At 58.1% G+C, this 21962-nt stretch overlaps 1 protein-coding gene across 2 annotated transcripts in view; it reads left to right on the forward strand.

The window, feature by feature from the left end:
* Positions 1–21962, forward strand: part of MYLK (myosin light chain kinase) — a 232765-nt gene that overhangs the window by 133956 nt on the left and 76847 nt on the right. Inside the window, exons 14-16 of one of the 2 annotated variants that reach the window (XM_075556319.1) lie at positions 1232–1303; positions 1708–3335; positions 12396–12512. In XM_075556319.1, the coding sequence (XP_075412434.1) occupies positions 1232–1303; positions 1708–3335; positions 12396–12512 (1817 nt within the window). Of the gene's footprint in view, positions 1–1231; positions 1304–1707; positions 3336–12395; positions 12513–21962 lie in introns of those variants that run through there. The other variant, XM_075556317.1, reaches the window with a different exon arrangement.

Here is a 21962-nt window from a genome sequence, read left to right on the forward strand (position 1 = left end):
AGCCTGTGAACCACAAGGTCAGCAGTTCAAACCCACCAACCATTCTGAGGAAGAAACAAGAGGCTTTCTGCCCTCCCCCCACACACACACACACACAGACTCACAGCCTTGGAAAACCTCTACAGGGTCACAGATGTGCATACACTTGGATCCCAACCCTGTTCTGCACTAGTTAGCACGAAACTGAAACAAATTACATAACCTCCCTAAGGGTCATTTCCCTTACCTGTGAAAATGCAGTGGGCCGTGTCTCAGCACTGTCATGAAGTGAAACGCCCCGCACAGCACTGTCATGGAGCTGGGGTTGACTCTGAGTCACGCTTAGACGCCCAAGCCCAGGATGTGAGTGACCGAGAGCCTGTCCCAACACTGCTTCACAGAGACTCCAGAAGCTTCCTGTCCTTTTCTTTGGAAAAAAACAAACTCACTGCCATCGAGTCAATGCCGATTCATGGCAGCCTTTTAGGACAGGGTAGAACTGCCCCGTTGGGGTTCTAGACCGGCAATCCTTACGGGAGTAGAAAGCCTCTCTGTCTTGCTGGGAAAAATGGGTCCAGAAGCTCTGAAATAAGACAACTCTGCTCCCCGCTACCCACCGGCCAGAACTCAGACTCGCCACCAGGTGGCAGCCTGGTGGGGCTGGAGGGACCGTCTTGGACTAGGCCACCCCCAACCCCCATACACACCCCAGCAGGAGTCCTTGGGGTTGAGGGTTCACTGACAAGAAGAATCTGGGCGCTTCCCCACCCAGAAGCAAAGGGGCTGCCCATGTGAAGGGACACACTTTCTGTTTTTAAACCAGACGGTTCTGCTCTGGGGACCTCCCCAGAGGGGGTCGATGGGAGTAAGGTCATTGTCATTTCCGGAGAGGGCAGTGGCCTTGAAGAGTCTAGGGTCAGCCTGTGCGGCGCCCCCAGCCCCTCGGGCTCCATCCACCGCTGCGTTTATCCTGTGCCTGTCAGACCCATACGCGTCCAGCCAAGAGGACCCAGCAGTTGCACTCTGCTATGCCCACCTAAGCTACTTGCTGTCAGATGTGGTTAAAGCAAGAGTTTAGAAAACACAAGGGTCACCAAAGGGTGAGAAAGCCCCAATCTGAGTCTGGGACAGACAGCTGTGACCCCCATCCTCCCTGTGTGCTGCCAACCTGTGGCTCAGTCCATGCTGGCCCTGGGCTGAGCAGACCCCTTGCCCCTTGGAGAGCTTCTTCTCTGACCCTTGAATTCTCCAGAAACCGAGTTGGCGAATGCAGCTGCCAGGTGTCGCTGATGTTACAGTCGGGCCCTGCCAGAGCCCCTCCGCGGTGAGTGACCCTCCTTCCAAGCCACCACCTCTCTGTTCACCCTCCTTCCTCCTCCTGGTCCCTGCAAAGCCGGCCTGGAAGCCTCAGATGGTTTGTAGCCTGCAGCCACAGGCTGCCGGAGCCAAGAGGGGGAGATTGGAAAGGGAATGAGGGAGGGAAAGAGGGGGGGGGAGGGAGGTTGTTGAGGGTTTTTTTTTTTTTGTACACACCCTTATAAGGCTACTGAAGTCATTGCCGATGTAACAACCCAGCTAAGCAAGCGAGCTCCTCTCACCAACACTCCCTTCTATAAACACAGCCTGGCCAGCCCCCGCCCCCCCCCCCCAGGGATGTGCTCCCCCTGACGTGTGTCTTACCCGGCCCCTTTCCTCCAGCTACTTTCCTTTTGCCTTCACTGGTTGCAGGGGAAGGGAGCCTGCCAGCTTCGAGGGCCCCTGTGGTGGAGGAGCTGGTGCTGATGCTGGTGGCGGTGACCGAGATGGGACCCTGAGGCCCGGCTGGCCAGGGAGCGGGCAGGGCTGGCCAGAGGAGGACGAGGGCGAGGACGTGCGGGGGCTGCTCAAGAGGCGCGTGGAGACCCGGCAGCACACGGAGGAGGCCATCCGCCGGCAGGAGGTGGAGCAGCTGGACTTCCGGGAGCTCCTGGGGAAGAGGGTGAGCACCCGGACACTGTCGGAAGACGACCTGAAGGAGATCCCGGCCGAGCAGATGGATTTCCGTGCCAACCTGCAGCGGCAAGTGAAGCCCAAGACGGTGTCTGAGGAAGAGAGGAAGGTGCACAGCCCCCAGCAGGTGGACTTCCGCTCGGTCTTGGCCAAGAAGGGGACACCCAAGACCCCCTTGCCTGAGAAGGTGCCCCCTCCAAAATCTGCCACCCCGGACTTCCGTTCAGTGCTGGGCAGCAAGAAGAAGTTAGAGAATGGTGGCAGTGGTGCCGAAGCCTTAAATGCCAAGGGGGTGGAGAGCCCCACGCCGGTGGGCAATGCCAAGCCTGCCGAAACCCCAAAACCTGTGGGCAACACCAAACCATCTGAGACCCTGAAGCCAGTGGGCAACGTCAAGCCCTCTGAGACCCTGAAACCAGTGGGGAATGCCAAACCATCTGAGATCTTGAAGCCAGTGGGCAACGCCAAACCATCTGAGACCCTGAAACCAGTGGGCAATGCCAAACCATCTGAGATCTTGAAGCCAGTGGGCAACGCCAAACCATCTGAGACCCTGAAACCAGTGGGCAATGCCAAACCATCTGAGACCCTGAAACCAGTGGGCAACGCCAAACCATCTGAGACCCTGAAGCCAGTGGGCAACGCCAAACCATCTGAGACCCTGAAGCCAGTGGGCAACGCCAAACCATCTGAGACCCTGAAGCCAGTGGGCAACGCCAAGCCTGCCGAGACCCTGAAGCCAGTGGGCAACGCCAAGCCCTCTGAGACCCTGAAGCCAGTGGGCAACGCCAAGCCCTCTGAGACCCTGAAGCCAGTGGGCAACGCCAAGCCCTCTGAGACCCTGAAGCCAGTGGGCAATGCCAAGCCCTCTGAGACCCTGAAGCCAGTGGACAATGCCAAACCATCTGAGACCCTGAAGCCAGTGGGCAACGCCAAACCATCTGAGATCCTGAAGCCAGTGGACAACGCCAAGTCTGCTGAGACCCCAAAACCCATGGGCAATGCCAAGCCTGCCGAGACCCCAAGAGCTGTGGGCAACACCAAGCCCTCTGAGACCCCAAAACCCGTGGGCAATGCCAAACCAGCTGAGACCCCAAAACAAGCCGGGAAAGAAGAACTCAAGGAAGAGGTTAAGAATGATGTGAACTGCAAAAAGGGCCATGAAGGGCTCCCCGATCATGAAAAAAGGTCAGAGAGCCCAGGGTCAGCCCCCACCTTCAAGGAGAAGCTCCAAGATGCCCATGTGGCCGAGGGCCAGAAGCTGCTGCTCCAGTGCCAGGTGTCCTCGGAGCCCCCTGCCTCCATCACCTGGACCCTGAATGGGAAGACACTCAAGACCACCCGGTTCATCATCCTCTCCCAAGAAGGTCAGTGGGGGCCAGGGCCTCGGGAGGGGACTCTGTCTGCTCAGGGAGCTGTCTTGTCAGCAGCTACCACAGCCCACAGCCTGGTAGGAATGCCTGGCTCTGTTCTGCCCTTGTCCAAGGGCCATTCCTGGAGTATAGGGGACAGCCATTTCCTAGCCCCTGCACGGTGGCTGCTGCGCAGCGTGGGTAGCTCTGGACCTGAGCGATGTTGACAGCTGGGCATGGAGGGCTCTGTTTGTGGGGTGCTGCTTGATGGTGGCATTCTAGGTTGGGGGAACGGGGACAGGAAGGCAGGGACTGTCATGTAGGGGCAACAGCAAGTGAAGTCCTGATAAATTTGTAGGTTTGGCGAGACCAGCGGGCAGCAGACAGCCCAGCCCAAACAGTCCCTCCGCAGGCAGGGCAGTCGGGCAGGCAAGCACTCACTCCCAGGCTCAGCGAGGCTTGCTTCCTAATTTGGATGAGACTTTTGTTTGTTGGTATTTCACATTCTTAGCTGGTGGGAAGAAGGAGGGGGCTCTGGGTCCTGCTGCCTGAGGTCTTTTGGGGTCTGGGGTTCTCTGAGGGAGAGTTTATACCTGGGGGAACCATACAGGGCAGGGAGGGCATCTGATCCGGAGGGACCCTCCGTTTGGTTTGAGGAGTTGCAAGCCCTGGGCTTGCAGGGTGGGCAGACGTCAACACCTGGCTCTGGGGGCTCGCTCATCCGGGTCACCAGAGGGTCCTGCCTGGGCTTTATGCTGGTGCTGGAGACTCGGGAGAGTAGGGTCCGAAGAAGCTCTCGGGAGTGGCATTCTGCCCACGGTGGGCAGGTCCTGGTCAGATCCCAACCAACGGAGACCCCAGAACCGCTCACCCCCCTCCCTGCTGTGTACCTGCCCCTCCCCCACCCCCACCCCGAAATGCTAGAATAAGGCTCTGGAGGCTTTGGGAACCCTCCTCTCCCTCAGCTCACAGCTAAGTTTCTGTTCGCTCAGCACCGCAGGCAGCTCAGGGACAGCAGCTGAGCCTTTTGAATCTACATGCTGTAGGAGTGAAGGGGAAATTAGCCAGGAGCAGAAAGAGGGGGAGGGGAAATGTTTCCCTTTTTGCTGGTATGTTGACAACACAGTAACTTGCTCCTGGGATGCCCCCAGATTGTCTAGCCATGCCATCCACCCCCCTGCGGCTGCCAGCTCAGCCCCCCTGATGTCCACACAGGGATGGGCCTGGGGGTCACCGAGAAGGGGTGAGAGGTCTAGGGAAGTGGACATCAGGACCTGCTCTGCCTCCCCTTATGGTGCCTTCCCAATTGAAGAGCAAGTCCTTGGTACCACGGGCCCCAAATGTGGGTCTACAAGCATTTCCCAAGTTCCCCCTCGGGGTCTCTGCAGACAGGATGGCGGGTGGGCTCCACCATCCTGCACCAGCTGAGGCCCATGGTGGCTGCAGCCCTGCGAGGTGGCTGGAGGGCACTGCCCCGGGCCAGCCCACTGCTCCAGGTCTCGCATGGGGGTTAAACCCAGAGCCACAAGTGGTCAGGGAGTCATAACCCACTCAGCTAAGCAATGGAGGGCAGCCCTCCCTCCGCACTGCTCTCTGGAGCACACTGAGCTGAGACACACTGCCCAGGTAGACCCCCAAGGCCCTGAGCATGTCTGCTCTGCTCTGCCCGGAGCTTGAAAGGGCACCGGGCACAGCTCCCCCTGCTGTGCCCTGCACGAGACACCCCTCAAAGAGACAGCTTGGGTCCAAAGAAAGAAGTGATGATGAAGAGGCCATTATGGGATGTAGAACATGGTGGGGGCAAGGTGAGCAGGATTTCAGGAGGCTGCCCCAACTCACACTCCCCAAGAGAGCCTGCCTTCTTAAATGTCGCTCTGAAGACAGTGGACACCGGCCTGGCCACCTCTCCGAGCTCGCTCTTTCTGGCTGTCCAACAAGTACGATATGTATCATTTAATCCTGACCCGCGACCAGTAGTAGGGCCGGGATGCGAACACGAAGTCCCTGAACCTGGACCACTATGCCCTGGTGTGTCTTCGCGCATGCTGGGTGGTGGCACGTGTCAAAAAGAGAATGATGTGGGAGTGACGTCTGACCGCCCCTGGTTTGACAAGGGGGAGGAGCCTCTCCACAGCAACACTGCTCTCAGCAAACGCCTGGGGAGGCTGAGGTCACCCGTGCGTCTATCCTCCAGCCCTCTCAAGTCGGACCCCAGCCACCAATCCACGCATTCTTACTCTCTCAGCTGGGTTGAAGAATCTATCGTGTGGGCCCACAAAAATACTCACAGGCAATACTCGGGGTTCTGGGGCTTCCTCAGAAGCCACCGGGTTACAAATGTTTAGGGGATAATTATTCAGACAACAAAACAGCCTCTCCTGATCTTTGGCCCCTCAGCCACATGGCCCGTGGGCTTTTGCCCTGCTCAGGCATGGTGACTAAGGCTTTAAGGCTGCCAATAAATGCCCAGAGAGCATGCCACTCCACCATAGGCCTCACCCGGAAGGCATTCAGCTCTAGCTCTGTAGGTCAGCAACCCAGCTCCTCCGATCTCACAAGCCAGACTCTGCCCGAAGGCAAACTCAGCTTTCCTCGCTCTGTGGGCTGGGGGATTCATGGCTCTGTCTCCCGTGCTGCCTCTTGATTCTGCTGCTGCTCCCCTGCCATCAACGCAGCCTCCTGGATCAAGGAGGCACCCTACGTCGAGGCGTGCCAGGCTTCAGAGGTCACATTGCCACTCCTGGCCCTTCTGTCTTTCTGGTAGTGAGATCCGCCCCCTCCTGCTTCTGAGATGGTTCGGTTTATATCCGGCAGTGTGGCCATCATCCTCAACCCTGTCAACAGCCACTCACCTCGGACGCTATCAGTGTCCCCCACACCCCTTTCTCTTCCCCAAACCCATCAGCAGAAGGTCACTTGGTGGAAGTGGGAACACAGACTCCGGCTAGAAGAACTGCACTCGACACTGCACTGCCCTGCGGTGTGTCAGAAGCTGGTGGCAGCTCCATGATAACCTCCTAAGGGCCTTGTTCGTCAAAGGTGAAGGCTAAGGACTGCTAACTCCTGAACATCGCCGACAGTTGTCAGAAGATTAGATGGCTGCTAGTGCCCCTGCTTCGCCAAGTGTCTGTTATTTTCAGTGAATGAAGGAAGCAGGCCCTGAGACGGGCCTCTCCCTCCGTGCCACACGGCAGCAGAGTGCCTGGCCTCCAAACAGCAGCCCTACCTCCCAGCCAAGAAGCCATGGCAGAGCTGTGGGTCAGGATGCTGGGCTAACCCAGAGCTCTATCACGGGTCAGATGCACCCGGCACGCCGTGGGAGAGAGCTACAGCTCTCCGTTCCCATAAAGATTTGACAGTCTGGGCAAGCCTATAAGGGGGCGGTCACGGAGAGGCAGTGAACTCAGTGGCCGTGTCTGTCACGTCCTCTACCACTTCTCTACTGTCCAAGCCTTCACGCAGCAACCCCAGGAGAAAGCCCATCCTGAGGCTGCCACTTCCGCTGGTCCCAATGCAGGGCGTGGGGCAGACTGAGAGGGGGAGCGGGTCGTCTCTCCAGAGGTCTGGGACGAGTGGACACACGCGTACAGTGATAAGACCGTGCAGGCCAATCGCTGGTGGGTGATGTCAGGACCAGCATGTTTGCCCATTCCCCCCTCCTCCCCCAAGTCGGAGTCAGGACTCATTGCCAGGCCACCAGGAGAGAGCCAGGCCTTGACGAGCGTGTGGGCAGCAGGGGACAGCAGCAGGAGGAAAGGAAGGCCGGGGCGGGAGCTCATCCTGTCGTGCTCAAGGACTCGTGTTTGAAGTCAATAGCAGTGCTGGACACAAAGATGGGTTTGGGGGTTTTCATGAACTCTGCATCCTCGAGTTCAGTAAAGGGGTTCCTGAAGAGGCCGGCGGAAAGGTGAGGAGGCCCAGACACAGAGGGGGAGATGGCCAGTTCCAGAGGCAAGGAGAGGGTTGCCCTCAGAAGGACCTCGGAAGGTGATGCGGAGGGAGAAGAGGATGACGAAGTGGAAGACCACTGTGTGTCAACACCGGGTAACTCGTCACAGGGATGCCCTTGGTGGACACACGGCAGTAAGTGGTTTATGGAAGAAGATGAAGGACCCTAGCCAGCACCTTCCTGCCCCGCCCCCACCTCTGGGTGGTGTGTCTTCCCGAGCATCCACCGCAGAGCCCCACGCTGTCTCCTATTCTGTGGTCAAGATGCATTTCCTCCAGAGAGGCCTACATGCTCTCCTTCCTCCACACCAACGCCTGTCTCTTGCGGCACCTCCCATAGTGGAGACTGTAGGTTTCTGCAGTGCTTACTAATGTCCATAGCCTAAGGCGACCAGATTTTCACATTGGTAAAGCGGGACACCATTGATGAATCTCATATCCTGGCGAAATAGCCACATGGCAGCCTAAAACCGTATACCCTAGCTTGTGCATTCTTTCCAAAAATCGGGACTTTTTTTAAATGCCACGGGATGCGGGACAAATTGTTAAAAATTGGGGCTGTCCCACCAAAAGCGGTACATCTGGTCACCTTACCATAGCCTGAGCATGGCCTCTCGACTGCAGAAATCAAAACCTCACTGCCACCGAGCCGAGTCTAACTCATAGGACAGAATAGAACCGCCCTGGCAGGTCCCTGGGACTGTGGCTCTCTATGGGGGGAGACAATTTCTCCTCTTTCTCCTGCAGAGTGCCCAGTGGTCTTGACTGCTCACCTTGTGGCTAACAGCCCACTGCGTAACCACTCTGCCCGCAGGGCTCCCTGTAGACTGCAGCCCCCAGGGCCCTCTGAATAGGGGGACAGCCTCCCACGGAGCCTCCGGGAGAGCTAGAGAGGAACTGTGGAGCTGCGGCTGCCATCAGTCAGCACTGAGAGCCGGTTCCTGGAGGTGCAAGCAGACATGTTGGAGGCATGCACCCGGTTCCTGCATCCCCCCACCTGTAAGGCAGATGGGTGCCATGGCTGGGGCTGCCACACCCTCTGGGGACAGGCACCTTGTCCGCACAGACCTGCTGTGTGTGTGTCCCAGGCCTGTTCACCTTAGCTACGTGGTGAAAGGCTGCGGGTGTTACAGAGACAAGGAAAGTTCCACGAGGCTCAGGGTGCTGGGATTCTGTTACCCTCCCTGCCAGGACCTTGCATCTATATTCCTGATTCCCTGTCTCCAAGTCAACCTTCCCTCCATGGCCAAGCAGCTCAGACTCTAATCAGGAGGACGCATCGTTGTTGTCTACTGTGTCAATGGACGATTCATTTTTAATGGCCTTTGGTGTGGAATCTTGTCAATGATATTTACTTGTACACACACACACAAACTGGAGTAAGTTCATCTTCCAAAGCATAAGGCTCTGCGGCAGCATGTCCTGTGTGGAGGCACTGTCCTAGCCAAGTTCTTATTCCTCTACATCAGGGGTGGGCAACCTGTCTTCTCCCAAGGGCCACTTGGGTTTTATAACATCATCCCAAACATGTCATTCACTCACCTCTCATGCAATGGCCGGAGCTGCCTCGCTTTGTTGAGGTGTGTGATGTGAGCTGGTGTTGATGATGTCGTGGGCCTGGACGGTCCCCACCCCTGGTCTACTTGCTCCCCTTGAAGAACGAACCCAAACACCAAGCCCCTTGCCCTGGGGCTGACCCCAGCTTATGACGCCCTTCTGTGGGGCATTAGAGACTACGTTTTCATGGAGGTAGACAGCCTCCCGTGTTTCTCCCCTGGGCTGACTGGTGGGTTTGAACCATTCACCTTGCGGTTCACAGCACCATGCCCAACCCACAGCCACACCAGGGTTTCTTGGGAGCCAGACATTCTTTCTCCCTTTCGAAACGACATGATCTTCTCCAAAAGGACATTGTGTTTACTGTCAGGGTTCCTGACCTCTTCTTGCATGGATTCTACTGGATCACCTGCTACCGAAGTGGGCCGTTGTCAATCCCAGAATAGCAAATATTTATTCTACTGAGACTACATTCCAGGCTCAGGGAAAACAGTCGTTTGGAGCAGACATGGTCCCTGCCCCCAGAGAGCCAGTGTGGGAGACAGCATGCCTTGTGAGAAGTGCCTCAGGAAGGATTAGCTCAGGGTGGCTGGAGCACACAAGACCACTGAGGCCTGGGATAGAGAGGGCACAGGAAGGCACCTTGCCCAGGGAGGTGCCCTGGAGAGGAGCTGCACAGCCCGGAGGCCCAGGTCAGTGGGCTGCCTCCAAGCTTCCAGGTGTTCAAGTCACTGCCCCCCACCACCATACCCATTCCCCCACCCCTCCCACACACTCAGGAAAGAGGGGAGATAGGGGAGGAGGCTTCCAGCACTGGAAGGTTCTAGCTGAGCCATTCCCTGGGTTGCTGGTTCTAGTGTGACCTCTCCCATCCCCCAGCGTCTCCCTTCAAAATTCCCCACCAAGCTGAGGCTACTTGAAAAAAAAATCCTGGGAACCGGGTTTTGTCTTCTGGAGGTCAGGAATGAACTATCCCACAGGAAATGCCAGATTCTTCATCTGGGGTGGCTGAGCCTCCAGGCTGCCTGGTGACCCTCCCCAGAGCCCCTGCCCTGTGCCAGGGGTCCTCGCTTTGGTGGGGGTGGGGTGGGGAAGCTTCCTGGCCCCTTGGCGAGGGGTATGTGGAGGGGGAGGGGCTGTGGTCGGAATGGGCCTCCTCTGGTAACCTCATAGCTGTCCTCACTCTTGTTGTCACTTTGGTCCGAGGCTAAAAGGCAGCTGGGGACAAGCTGAAAGAAAACACCGGGTTTGGACAGGATGTTTGTTAGGAGGGGGCTCTCGGCTGAGTGGTGCGCCCGGCTGAGGAGCAGGCATACACATGACGGGGTGGTCAGTTTCCGCTAAGTTTGAGTTTGATGGGCAGAGGTCATCTCACCATCCCACTGCCCTCCCACGTGGACAGTGTGTTTGTCCAGGTTGACTGGAGAATCAGATTCATGAACTCTCATGGATATGGAAGAGAGAGTTTTATGGCGAGAAGCAATTATGCATCAATCAAACATCTGGGCCAGTCCAGATCAAGTCCATAAGTCCGATATAAGCCCAGAGTTCAATATGAGCCCATGAATTCCTCTTTAGACTCACCCAGCACATGCAATGATGCTGAATGCAGGAAGATCACAGGCCGGTGGTGGAAAGTCCTGTGGGTCTGATGGCAGTGGATGCCTCTCCAGGGTCCTGGCTGCCATCAGCGTGGTTCCATGTGAAGCAGGGAGAGTGTGTGTCCTGCCTCCAGGGAGGAAGAGAGGAAGCTCCCAGAATCCTCATGAGAAGGCCACGCCCACACGGAAGTGTCAGACTGACTGACGGGCTAGACTCCACCCCTTCCCTCTTAATACCCTCAAGTTGACACATGGTTCTGTAACTGCCACAGAGGGAGGCTCTTTCCCTGGTAGGTGCATGTCCCCACGGCCCTCGTCCTCGGCCTGCGTTCTCACTCTCGAGACAACCGGCCTGACACCCCGTTCACTCACTGCTGCAGGCTCCGTCTGACGCCTGGTGGCCTTCTCCAGAGCCTGCAGACACTCCTCCACCCCGGCCCAGCACCACTCACACAGGGTGCACGGTGGGAACTTCCCCGAGGAGCAGGGGTGCTGGTGCTGACACAGCAGTGTCCACCTGTTCACGTCAGTGGCCTGGAGGACACCCCTCCACGTACAACCCTCCTCGGCTGCCTGTCCCGAGTTCCTCCTCCTCCGTTAGCATGAGCTCACTGCCCCTGTGCTTCCTGTGCAGCCGTCCCAGTTCACCCCACAGAGGTGGGTCCATGAGAGACTGCAGTGCCCAGAGTGGGGTCCTGTGTGCAGGTCTCAGGGCCGCTCAGCCCCCCAGGTGGTTTGTAGGGTACAGGTTCCTGTGTCTAACGTAGTGTCGAGTTGGAGAGAGTAAAAGTCGCTGTCATATCTTTCCGGTCTCTCTCTCCTGCGGAGGCTGACCCGCAGAGCAAATGAAGAGCATCCTTCCTCTCCCGACTAGCTCCTGTGTTGGTTGGCCCCGTCTGTGACCTGTGACCTGTCTGGGGGAGTCAGGTGGTAGTGAGTGATCAGAGGCCCTGTGTGGAATGGGCCTGTCAGCATCCCTCTCATGCTGACCCACGTGCACACTGCCTCCCAGGGCCATGGCTCTGGCGAGGAGTGGTGGGGGTCGGGGAGCGGGTGGACTGATGCCTGGCTCCCATCAGCAGGACAGTCAGCAGGGTGCCTGTGGCCCTGCCCTCCGGAGAGCCCCTCTTGGTGTTCCCGGGGAGGCCTGGGGCAGGGTGCCACAGGTGGGCTTATTAGTGGATCTGAGGGCAGGAACTAGGAAACTGCTGACCTCCTGCTTGACCTAGCAGGGCCCTCACACCTGGCAGGAACCCGGCCCACCTCCCACCCCTGAGGGAGAAGTCGCCAGCCCTGACATGAAGAGCTGGGCATGGCCAAGAGCAGCACAAATGGTTAGGGGCGCCCATCCTGGCTTTTCTTCCCCCAGCCAAGCCAGAACAGCTGTGCTGGGGCCCAGGGAAGGTCCACGGGGGAGTCTGTGGGCAAAGAAACCCCCGCCCTGCCCTTACCAAGTGCTCAGAGGCTCACACTGAAGACCTGGTGCCTGTGTGTGCCCAGGTTCTTCAGCTCAGAACCCCATCTCCTCCTTCCAGAGCTTCCCACACAGGCCAGCACCCCCACTGAACTAGGCCTCCAGCCCCCCCATTTACGAAAAGCAGTCCCAGAGGCGCTGCAGCAGGCTGGGCAGAGCCCTCCCACCTGCCGCTGTTGGAAACACGGTCTGTAACCTGTCTGGCTCCTTGCCTCTGTCCAGCCTGTGTCCTGCTCCCCCACGGTGTCAGCGCTCTCTCCCTGTTCCTGGGCCTTCCCACCATGTCCCCGTGAGAAGGCTCCCTGAGGGAACACAGGAGGCCATGGCCATCTGCAGAATGGGCCCTGGCTTTGGTGGGAGAGGGGACTTCATCCCCACAGGGGCCTCTGTTTGCGGGGCTCCCAGAGGCTGCCGGGTGAGTCCATCTGTGTGCCTCCAGGGTAGGGCCTGGGTGCCCTGCACCTGGTCAACCCAATTTTCTCTTCTGCCCCACAGGCCCAGTCTACTCCGTCTCCATCGAGAAGGCCCTGCCTGAGGACAGAGGCGTGTACAAGTGTGTCGCCAAGAACAGGGCTGGCCAGGCCGAGTGCTCCTGCCAAGTCACCGTGGATGGTAGGTCGGGCCCACCCATCACCACCACACCACCCACCCACGGGCCCCCGTGTCCCAGTCCTTCCCTGCCCTCTATGCTTGAGGGTCCCGCAGGAAGACCACCACCCACCCAGTGCATTCACTGCGTGGGTGCCACACTGTCTTTGCCACATGAGCCAGAAGGAACGGAGTGCTCTGCAGGGTCACTCCGCTCAGCCTTGCCCAGAGGAGGGGCTGGCCTCCCCGGGCCTGACCCCTGACATACTGGACCTTGCTGGACAGGAAGGCCAGGGCACAGGCAGGAGGAGAAAAGACACACCCACAGGAAAATGATTTAAAAGTATGTAACGAGTTGTAGGCAAGGAGGCAGCATCCGCGCTGGCTGGCTGTCCCTGAGCGTGCTGGTGGAGAGGAGGGACCGAGGGGGGCCCCTGTGGGGATACGTCCTCAGAAGGTGAGCAGAGGGCTGAGCTGGGGCTGGTGGCGGAGGAAGAGCCACCCTGAGTCCCTGGGGGAGGGAGGGCACTCAGGAGAAGGAAGGGCAGGCGCCAGGGCCCAGTGGAGTTTCCGTCCTGGGGAGGGGCGAGGAGAGCCAGCGTGAAGAATCTGGACCTGTCCCGGAGAAAGGCCAGCAGTGTGCTTGTGACTCTCCTCTCTGTTCCCGCGTGAAGTCTGGGGTTACAGACTCACTGCAGAAAGAACCGCTGGGCTCTGAAGGCGCACGCTCACGTTACAGATGTGAGGACCGGAGCCTTCCTGCCCGCTCCAGCAGAGCCACCTCGCAGCACCCCCACCCAGGGCCATGTCATCCTTGCCTGGAACTGTCTGACAAGGTGGCCTGGGGAAAACGGTGCCACTGCCCCGGGAGGGCCTGGTGAATGACCACTAGGGAGCCACATGTTGGAAAGTGGCGTCCACGTACGGCGTCTCCTTGGCCAGCCAAGTGGGCTGTTCAGAAGCGTCCCTGCCATTCTGAGACACAGAACGTCCCCACTCTGAATACCCTAACCTGGCCCCCGGACCATAAACGTGAGGGCTGCCGGCGGTGTGCAGTGAGTGGGAGAAAGGAACCGTCCTTTTTTAATGTTTTATCTGGGAAACGAAAACAAAACGCATATCCCAGGCCGGTGCTGACAGCAGAGTTGCCGACGTCTAGTCCTGCGCCCGCCCGCCTGCCTGCCTGGTGCTGTGTGTGTGGTCGCGAGGTGCCCCTGTGACAGTGGGTCAGAAGGCACGGAGGCACTCCCGGGAGGCTGTGCTTGAGAGATTGCTGGGTCCCAGTCTGTCCTCGCCTGAGCTGTCGCCACCCCACCTCACCCCACCCCACGCACCCATGCATTCCTACCTGCCTGTTAGAGTCCGACTTATTTGTAAAAACAACCGCCGCAACATATCGTGTGTCTGGGGCCCGATCCCCGTGCACAGCCTGGTCCTCCCTCACAGGCCCCCCACTCCTGCGAGCCCTGCTGTTGCAGGACACCGGCCCGCTGATGCGGCTGTCTGTGCGGCGTGGGGCAGCACGTGCGCTCCCACCTTCTTGGGTTCTGTTCCCAGGGCTGGCAAGAGGCGCAAGAGCAATTCATTCTCCTTATCGGCAAAATGTCAGCACCTTTCTGAGAAACACCAGCTGTCTTCGAAGCCCAACTTTATTTCAAAATGAAATGTCCCTCTTCCTGCAGAAAACCTTTGAGGATTCTTTTTAATCCCTCTCTTTTTTAAATCTTGGGAAACTTAAGGGGCTTTTTGTTTTGTTTTCTTCTGCCTCTTCCGGTCAGTCCCCTTTCCTCTCCGGAAGGACCTTAATGACCATTCGTTATTGATTCCCCTTCCCAGAGACCTTTGCGGGGCTTGACAGGCTACATATTTGCAGGGATGTAGAGGCCCTGAAGTGAGGATGGGCCACCAGGGTCACCAGGTTGTAGGTGGTTTTGTTTGTTCTGGAGGGAAAAGGGGGGCAGCCTGTCCACCGTCACCCCCTCTTTTCCCTGTTACTATGCCTGGAGGTGTGTTACTGTCCTGCTTGACCCGGGGACTTCTTGCCACATTTCCCTTGCTTTCTCCCTGGAGAGGTACCTCCAGGCAAACACTAAAGAACGATGGTCTTTTGGGGTCAGTTTGCTAACTTCCCAGGCCGCCCTGAGGCACCAGTTTACCTCCTGTGATCCACTGAGTGGTGTCGGTGCCCATCCTCTCTATTCTCCTTACTTCTTAAGGCTGTCCGACTGAACCGAGAGAGCCCAGGGCGTGTGGGCACCCTCTGCAGTGATGGGGGAAACACTGTGTGTGGTGGTGGGGAGTATGCTGGAGTCTCTTCTTCTCAGAGGGGTCCATGAATGGAAATATACCGAGAACTTCTGGCCCTGAGGAAGAGCCATTGTGGAATTCCCAAGCCCAGCTATTGTGCGGGGCGGGGGTGGAGGGGAGGGTGCTTCAGGCCTCTGTCCTTCTGTAGCTACCTTCCTGGGAAACCAGGTCCCTGTCCACTCGGGGAGGGAATGGCCTGGCATGGTGGCTGCTTGGCGGGCTTCCCTCTGCCCCCGGAGCAGGCCTGGAACTGTCCACAGTCACTCCATCAGCCTGCTCCAAGCATCTTAACGAAGACCACCCTGCTGTGGGCAGCTTGCTGCTAGGCTCCAAGACCCCACCCCCACCCCCCACTCACACTGCTGTGTCCTCCCAACTTTAAAAATAAGGTGGGGGCACCTTGATCATGCTCACATCAGGGGGGTTACACCATGCTGTCAGACCACCAGCTGCCTCGTCAGTCTTCCCCAGCCGCTTATCCCGGGGTGCCAGCTGCTGCCAGCGCCCCTGAGGGTCATGTTCATGGTAGGAACCGATGTTCCCGTGGACACCCATTCCGATATGCATTCACTCCTTCATTTTTGAGCAGGTTTCCCCTCATCTCACGTCAGGCCCTGCTCTGGGGTCAGGGTCAAAGGCAGGAGGCAAGAGCAAAGGCATCTGCCTTCAGGGACCGTCCATTCTAGCGGGGCAGAGCAAGAGCTCACACAGACGGACAGATGAGCCATGAGGCCCCGAGGACATCATGTACACAGGCTATGGCGTCAGTGACGTGGAGGGATGGGGGAGGGATTTAGAGAGCAGTGGCTGTAGCCGAGCTCAGGAAGGACCTTAGAGGAGACCTGCCTGTGGAGGTGGAGGATGGAGCAGAAGGAAGAGCCAGCGCATCGCAGAGCCCTGCTCCGAGACGGCTGGAGGGGCTCGCGGGAGAGTAAGGAGGCCCAGGGTGGTGGGCGCTGTGTGCCGGGGCAGAGTGCTGGGCGAGGTGGTTGCAGAGGACTGAGACCCGACGACGCTGTTCCCTGTGTGAGGAGCCAGCGGGCAGACTAGGAGCTGACTGGTAGGGGAGGGGCTGTATCTGGGCTGTGAGCCCCGAGGCCAGCGATGGGAACCCATCGCCATCCCAAGGGACAGAGATGAGTCTTTCCTGTACCCGTAAAGCTGTGGGGCCTTGAAAATGGCAGGGGTGCCCTGAGTCAGGATCGGCCTCGACGGCAGCAAGTTCTTTGGTTGTCTTGTTTTGGGTCAGTTGGCTGCGTGATAAGCGGGCCCCACAGGTGGTTTCTACAGTATCCTGGGCCAAAGACCACGGAGACACAGACGTGGTGGAGCGCCGGGGAAGAGATGGATGGGAAGGATCGGTTTCATAATACAATAATATGTCTTGATAATACAGCTGATAGAATTTGCTGGTGAACTAAGTAAAAAAAAATACCTGGGTTGGGGGGAGAGATAAATGGTGGGGCCACTTCCTGAAATCAGAATGCAAGAGGTGGGAGCCATCGAAGCGTGTACCTGAGAAATGGAATCCGCCCCTTCCACATCCCAGGAGGCAGACGTGATCTCTCGTTCTCTGGGCAAGGCGTGGGGAAGGACCAGTCCCTGGAAAAGGACATCCCAGCTAGGGAAGGAGGGGATCCATGAAAAAGAGGAGGAACCCAAAAGAGATGGCTTGACATTGTGGTGCAGTAATGGGCTCACACGTAGCAATTGTGAGCCTGGCTCAGAGCCAGGCAGCGGTTCCTTCTGTCCTGAGTTGGAACCGAGTGGATGGCGTCTACCTACTGAGTTGAAGAGGGAGGTTGGGGCCCGTGGGAAATACGGGAACCATCAGCGTTGTAGAACCCATTGGATGCCAGGGGGGCTGAACGAGAACCATGGGAGTAGATGTGGATGGACCAGAGGAGGGGGAGGAGGAGAGGCTCCAACCCTGAGAGGCAGGAGCAGGACAGAGTCTGTGAAGGACATTTGGAAGGAATGAAAGAAATCTAGGAGCCCAATGGAGAGCGCTTCGAGAAGTAAGAAATGACCGTGACCTTTGTGTGTGATGTCTGGCTGAGTAGGCTAAGATGAGCCTGGGCCTTGGCTGTGGGTTCGGCCATGTGGAGGGCATTGGGGACTTCGGCAGGCAGGTTGTAGGGGAGAGAGTAACAAAGGCCTGATGAGGAGGCATGGAGTCCCTTGCTTTGGCTCACATGGCTACTAGCTAGCTAAGTGGGGCTTCAAACCCAAGCCATGGCTCTTAGCCACAGCCTGCGGCCACTATGACTAGGTAGCTCTGGTGTCCCTTAGTTGAACTACAATTGCATCTTGGTAAGTCAGGAACACTTGGATATTAGCAAGTGCATTTGGTTCAACCCAAGGCAGGAATCTAACGTAACTTCAACTTCTCTTGTCTCATTCGTCCTTCTTCTTCTGTTGAGTGGGTTCATTCTCTGAAAAGCTCAGGAACTCCCCCCGCCCCCAGGACTCACGAGCACGAATGGGCAGAGCCGGAAAGGAGCTCAGCTCCCTGACTAGGAACCTCTCTGATGCACTGGCCTGTGCGCAGAGGGAGGGGTCGACCCAGCAGCCTCTCTGCCTGGGGTGAGAGCCTGGGGCAGAGTGCTGCCCGGAGGGCTTGAGTACAGCACTTACCCAGGCCTGGAGCTGGTGAGGTGATGTCCATATAAGGGCACGTTTTCCCTCTCTGTGTGGGGCCCCCCACATCCCCATACCTCCATCTTCCTGCCCCATTGCTTCTCTGGAAGCCCCGCCAGGCCCACAAAGGGCTCCAGCCCTGGGGCCCAGACTGAGAAATGGACTTCCATTTCAACCCCCAAATAATTAAAATAGACAGAAAACACGGGCTGCTCTTAAACTTTATTACTATTATTTTTATCCCCCGGGCAGCCATGTGAGCACAAAGCTGGTTTTGATTAAGCGCCCAGCCCACTCCTTGCTTCGGTTCTCACGGCAGCCCGTGGCAGGGGGCTGGGCTCCACAGGGAAGGGAGACTCGGAATCCAATCCGAGTCTGTCCCCCTGGGAGGTGCTGGCTGGAAAGGGAATGTGAGCCCCTTTCCTCCTGCCAGGTGGGAAGACAAGACTCAAGGCCATTTGTCAGAGCAAAGCCCCACACTCATCAGAGATCAGAGGGCCCAGCGCCTGGCACAGAGCAGCCGCCAGAAACAACCCCCACCCCCCTTGTGGGGGGTCCCGAACTTTAAAGTGGATTCAGAAGTGGTACTGTGGTTGTCAGTGAGGGTGAGTGGTCTTTTAGACAAATGACTCCTTTCCTGCAGCCTGCCTCGCTGCTCCATCGGGCCTCGCACCAGGAGGGAGAGAGCTTGGAGGCCATCCCCCTTGTACAGATAAGGAAACCGAGACACAAGACAGCTGAAGTTATTTGCTCTTGACCCCAGGCTGGCTGCTGACACAGCCCAAAGGAGGGCCCTGCCCCTGGATCCCGACTGGGACCCTGCCAGGGCACAAATCCCCGCACCATCCCGGCCGAGAGCCCTGGCCTCCTCTCCTCGGGACCCAGAGAAACTGGCCTCTCGTTCTGTGCTGGCCAGTGCCTCGGTGTGCCGATCAGTAGGACAGCAGCAGGGCTCCTCCCTGGCCTCCTTCCGGAACCACACAGTCCAGAACTCAGCAGGAGCAAGGGAGCAAGGGGAGTGTTGGAGCAAGGGGAGTGTTGGAGTGTTGAAGGCAGACCGACCTGCACCATTGAGTCAAGTCTGACTCACGGTGACCCCAGGTGACAGACAAAGTATAGCAGCCCCTGGGGGCATCGTTCTTCTCTACTAGAATGAGCTCTGGTGTCACTGATAAGCGTCAGGCTGCTAACCACAAGGTCAGCAGTTCCAGCCTGCCAGGCGCTCCTTGGGAGAGCGATGAGGGCGTCTGTCCCCATAAAAATTTACAGCCTCAGCATCTATGGAAACTGCTGTGAGTCGGAGTAGACGTGGAGGCAGTGGATTGGGCTGGGGATCTGCCAGGGGCGGGTACCATGGAGCCGCTGGTACATGGAAGGTTTGAACCCCAGACCTTTCGGACAGCAGTCTAGCACTTTACCACGGCCCTCCACTGCCCTCCGGTACAAAGGGGAGCAGCAGACCTGCAACAGTTCGGGGCACGCCTCTCTTTACATCGCCTCGGTGCCTGTCGGAAGCCTTCCTCGTTCAGGGAGCAACGAAGGGAGGTCTCAGAGGAGGGAACTTATAGACTAGCTTCCTGCCCCTGGCTTCTGGCACTCCAGTGTGCCCCCAGATGTCACCACCACCACCCCAGACCGACCCCACGTCAGCCTCACATGCACACACAGCTTGAGACCGGGGGTTTTCAAGGAGGCTGACGAGGAGAGCCATCCACCTACAGAGCTGCTGGAGGAGCCCAGTGGCTTAGTGGTTTCGAGTCGGGTTGCTGACCACAAGGTCAGCAGTTTGAAACCATGAGCTGCCCCACGGGAGAAAGATGAGGCTCTCTACTCCCATGAAGAGTTAGTCTCAGAAACCCACAGGGGCAGTTCTGCCCTGTGCAGTGAGATGGAGTTTCTGAACAATACTGACACCAGGCCGCGGCGCAGACCACGTGGTCCGCACCCTGCAGAAGGACGCAGCTATGTACAGGGGCTTCTCACCCACCTCGGAGACCCCCAGCCCTCCAGCCTGTCAAATAGGCGTCCCGAGGAGGACCGCAGCTAAGAATAGCATTCTCCTTGGGGAGTGGCTGCCCCCCTTACTGTGCCCACGCCAGGACTGGGGTACCCAGGCACCCCCTCCCTGGGGAGTAGGACACAAGCGGGTCAGTGTCAGCTATGGGTGGAGAGACCCCTGCTTCCCCTGGGAGGCTCCCTTGCCTACAGAAGGTGACAAGTGAAAGAGCAAGACTGTGCCACGGAGGGTGGGCGCCAGGCTGGGTGCCCAAGTGCTGCTTAAAAGGGTCTCTCCTAGTGTTTCCCGCCCCCCACCAGGGTCACCTACTGCTAGGAAGGGCTGCTTAACATGGACACGCAATCGTCCCTGTAGGTACAAGGGTTTGGCTTTGGGAGGTCTTTGGCGCTTTGTCCCCAGATCCCTTAACAGGACAGTCTGTCTTGGGGCTGCAGCCCCATCTGGACAGCGCCCACAGGTGAAGCCTCCGTGCCTGTGGCATGGACTGGCACTAAGTTGGGATGGGAACCTGGCTGTTGTTTCCAGCCAGTTGACATGGAGTGGATCCTGACTCCCGGGGACCTCGTGTGTCAGAGGAGTACTGACCTCCCCAGCTTGGCCCATGTTTCAGGTGCGGCTTGGCAGGCCTTTCTTGCAAGGTACCTCTAGCGGGGCTTGAAACTCCCACTTTGCAGGTAGCAGCCAAAGGAGTTGAGGCTTGGTATATAGCCTCGCTGCCAGCGAGTGGACTCTGACTCAGCCTTATAGGACAGGGTAGAGCTGCCTCTGGGTTTCCAACAATGTAACTCTTTATGGGAATAGAAAGCCTCATCTTTCACCGGATGAGCAGCTGGTGGTTTCAAACTGCTGGCCTTGAAATTAGCAGCCCGGTGCATCATCCCTATGCCACCCGGGCTCACAGCTGGGACAGGCCTCAGGCGTGGCTGTGTGAATGATCTCCGAGCAGATCACTTTCTGGAGACGGACTCAGACAGTGGCCATGTAACCCAAGCCCTTGCCCTGCAATTGGCTCAGACCCGTGGACGTTCCAAACCTGCGACTCTACCCAAGCCCAGAGGCCACATGGCTCTCCCCAGGAGTGGTTGACGGTTCCGGTTCTGACTGCTGGGGTGGTTAGCCGCAGAGCGCCTGAAGCAAGAGGGGAAATGCATCCAGATGGGGCTTCTGGGAGTCCACCTGTCAAGGAAGGGTGTGTCCTCAGCCCTTCTGTGTTATCCACGCCCGCCTGCCCCAGCCCCAGCCCCCTAACGCTCTAGGACAGAACATAGGCCTGGAGTCCCTTAGCAGTCCTGCAGCCTTCCTGGAGGCGGGGACTGTGCCATGGTCCTCCCCCAACCCCCAGCCAAGCCGCAGGAATGTGGCAGAGACTCCACTGGAAAGCCCCACCTCCTCCTTCCTCTCCGGGCTTCCTCTCTTCAGGAGCAGGAAAGGGGCTCCCAACACTGTCCCTGAAGACTGCTGGGGTGTGGGGGAGAGGGAAGCCAGGGAAAACGCTGGGGCAAAGTGATAGCAGTTGAGCCAGCATCTCCTTATCCCGGTCCCGGGTGGTTTCCCCCACTTCCTCCGCCTGCTCTCCTGGGAGCTCAGAGGCCCCACCAAGCCCAGCCCAGAGCTTCTCGCTCATCGCCCACGTGCCTCCCCTGAGCCCGGAAAATGGAGTGTGGTGCAGAGGCCTGAGGAGTTAGGTCCTTGCCCTCTCAGATGGGCTGGTCACCAAAGGTCCGCGATTGGAAACCACCTAGCTAGCTGCCCAGTGGGAGAACTCACTCACTCTCACTTGCGACCCATCGCGACCCTGCAGGACAGGGTAGCGCGGCCCCTGTGAGCTACTAGACTGGAACTGTGAACGGGAGTAGGAAACCTCTTCGATCTCCAGGGAGCGGCTGGTGGTTTCAAACTGACCTTTCGCGTCACAGCCCAGTGCATAACCCCACCAGGGCCCCTCTGGAGTAGAAGGATGGGGCTCTGTACCCCAGAAACAGTTTGTCTCAGAAACCCACAGGGGCCGTTCCACCCTGTCCTGTTGGGTCACTAGGAGTTGGAACCGACTTGATGGCACCGAGTTTTTGGGGAGCTCAGAAGGTGACTGGTGCAGGGTGCCATTGGGGAGGGGCCCCTGGGTGCTACAACTACTTAGCCACTAAATGAAAGGTGCAAAGAAGTTTGGGTGCAGAAGAAAGGCCCGGGGATTCATTTCTGGGGAAAGCAGCCGTTGGAAACCCTGGGGCACAAGTTCCAGGCTGACACACTGAGGGTCGCCAGGGATCCAGATCAACTTGACAGAGAATGCTTACCCACAGCAGACGTCTCCAAGGTGGGCGCAGGGCTCAGCATAGGGGTGAGTGGTGCCAGCTGCCTACTCCCTTACCTGGAGTCAGCGCCCATCCGTGGCACGAAGCCTGAGGAGCCTGTATGCGGGGCCCCTGGCCCCTCTTCCTCTATGCTGGTCCCCTTCCCGAAATAGGCAGGGTTCAGAACTCTAGACCAGTTAGCCCAGTGGCCACCTAGTG

The sequence above is a fragment of the Tenrec ecaudatus genome, chromosome 8, assembly GCF_050624435.1.
Source record: "Tenrec ecaudatus isolate mTenEca1 chromosome 8, mTenEca1.hap1, whole genome shotgun sequence".
NCBI classification, from domain to species: Eukaryota; Metazoa; Chordata; class Mammalia; order Afrosoricida; family Tenrecidae; genus Tenrec; species Tenrec ecaudatus.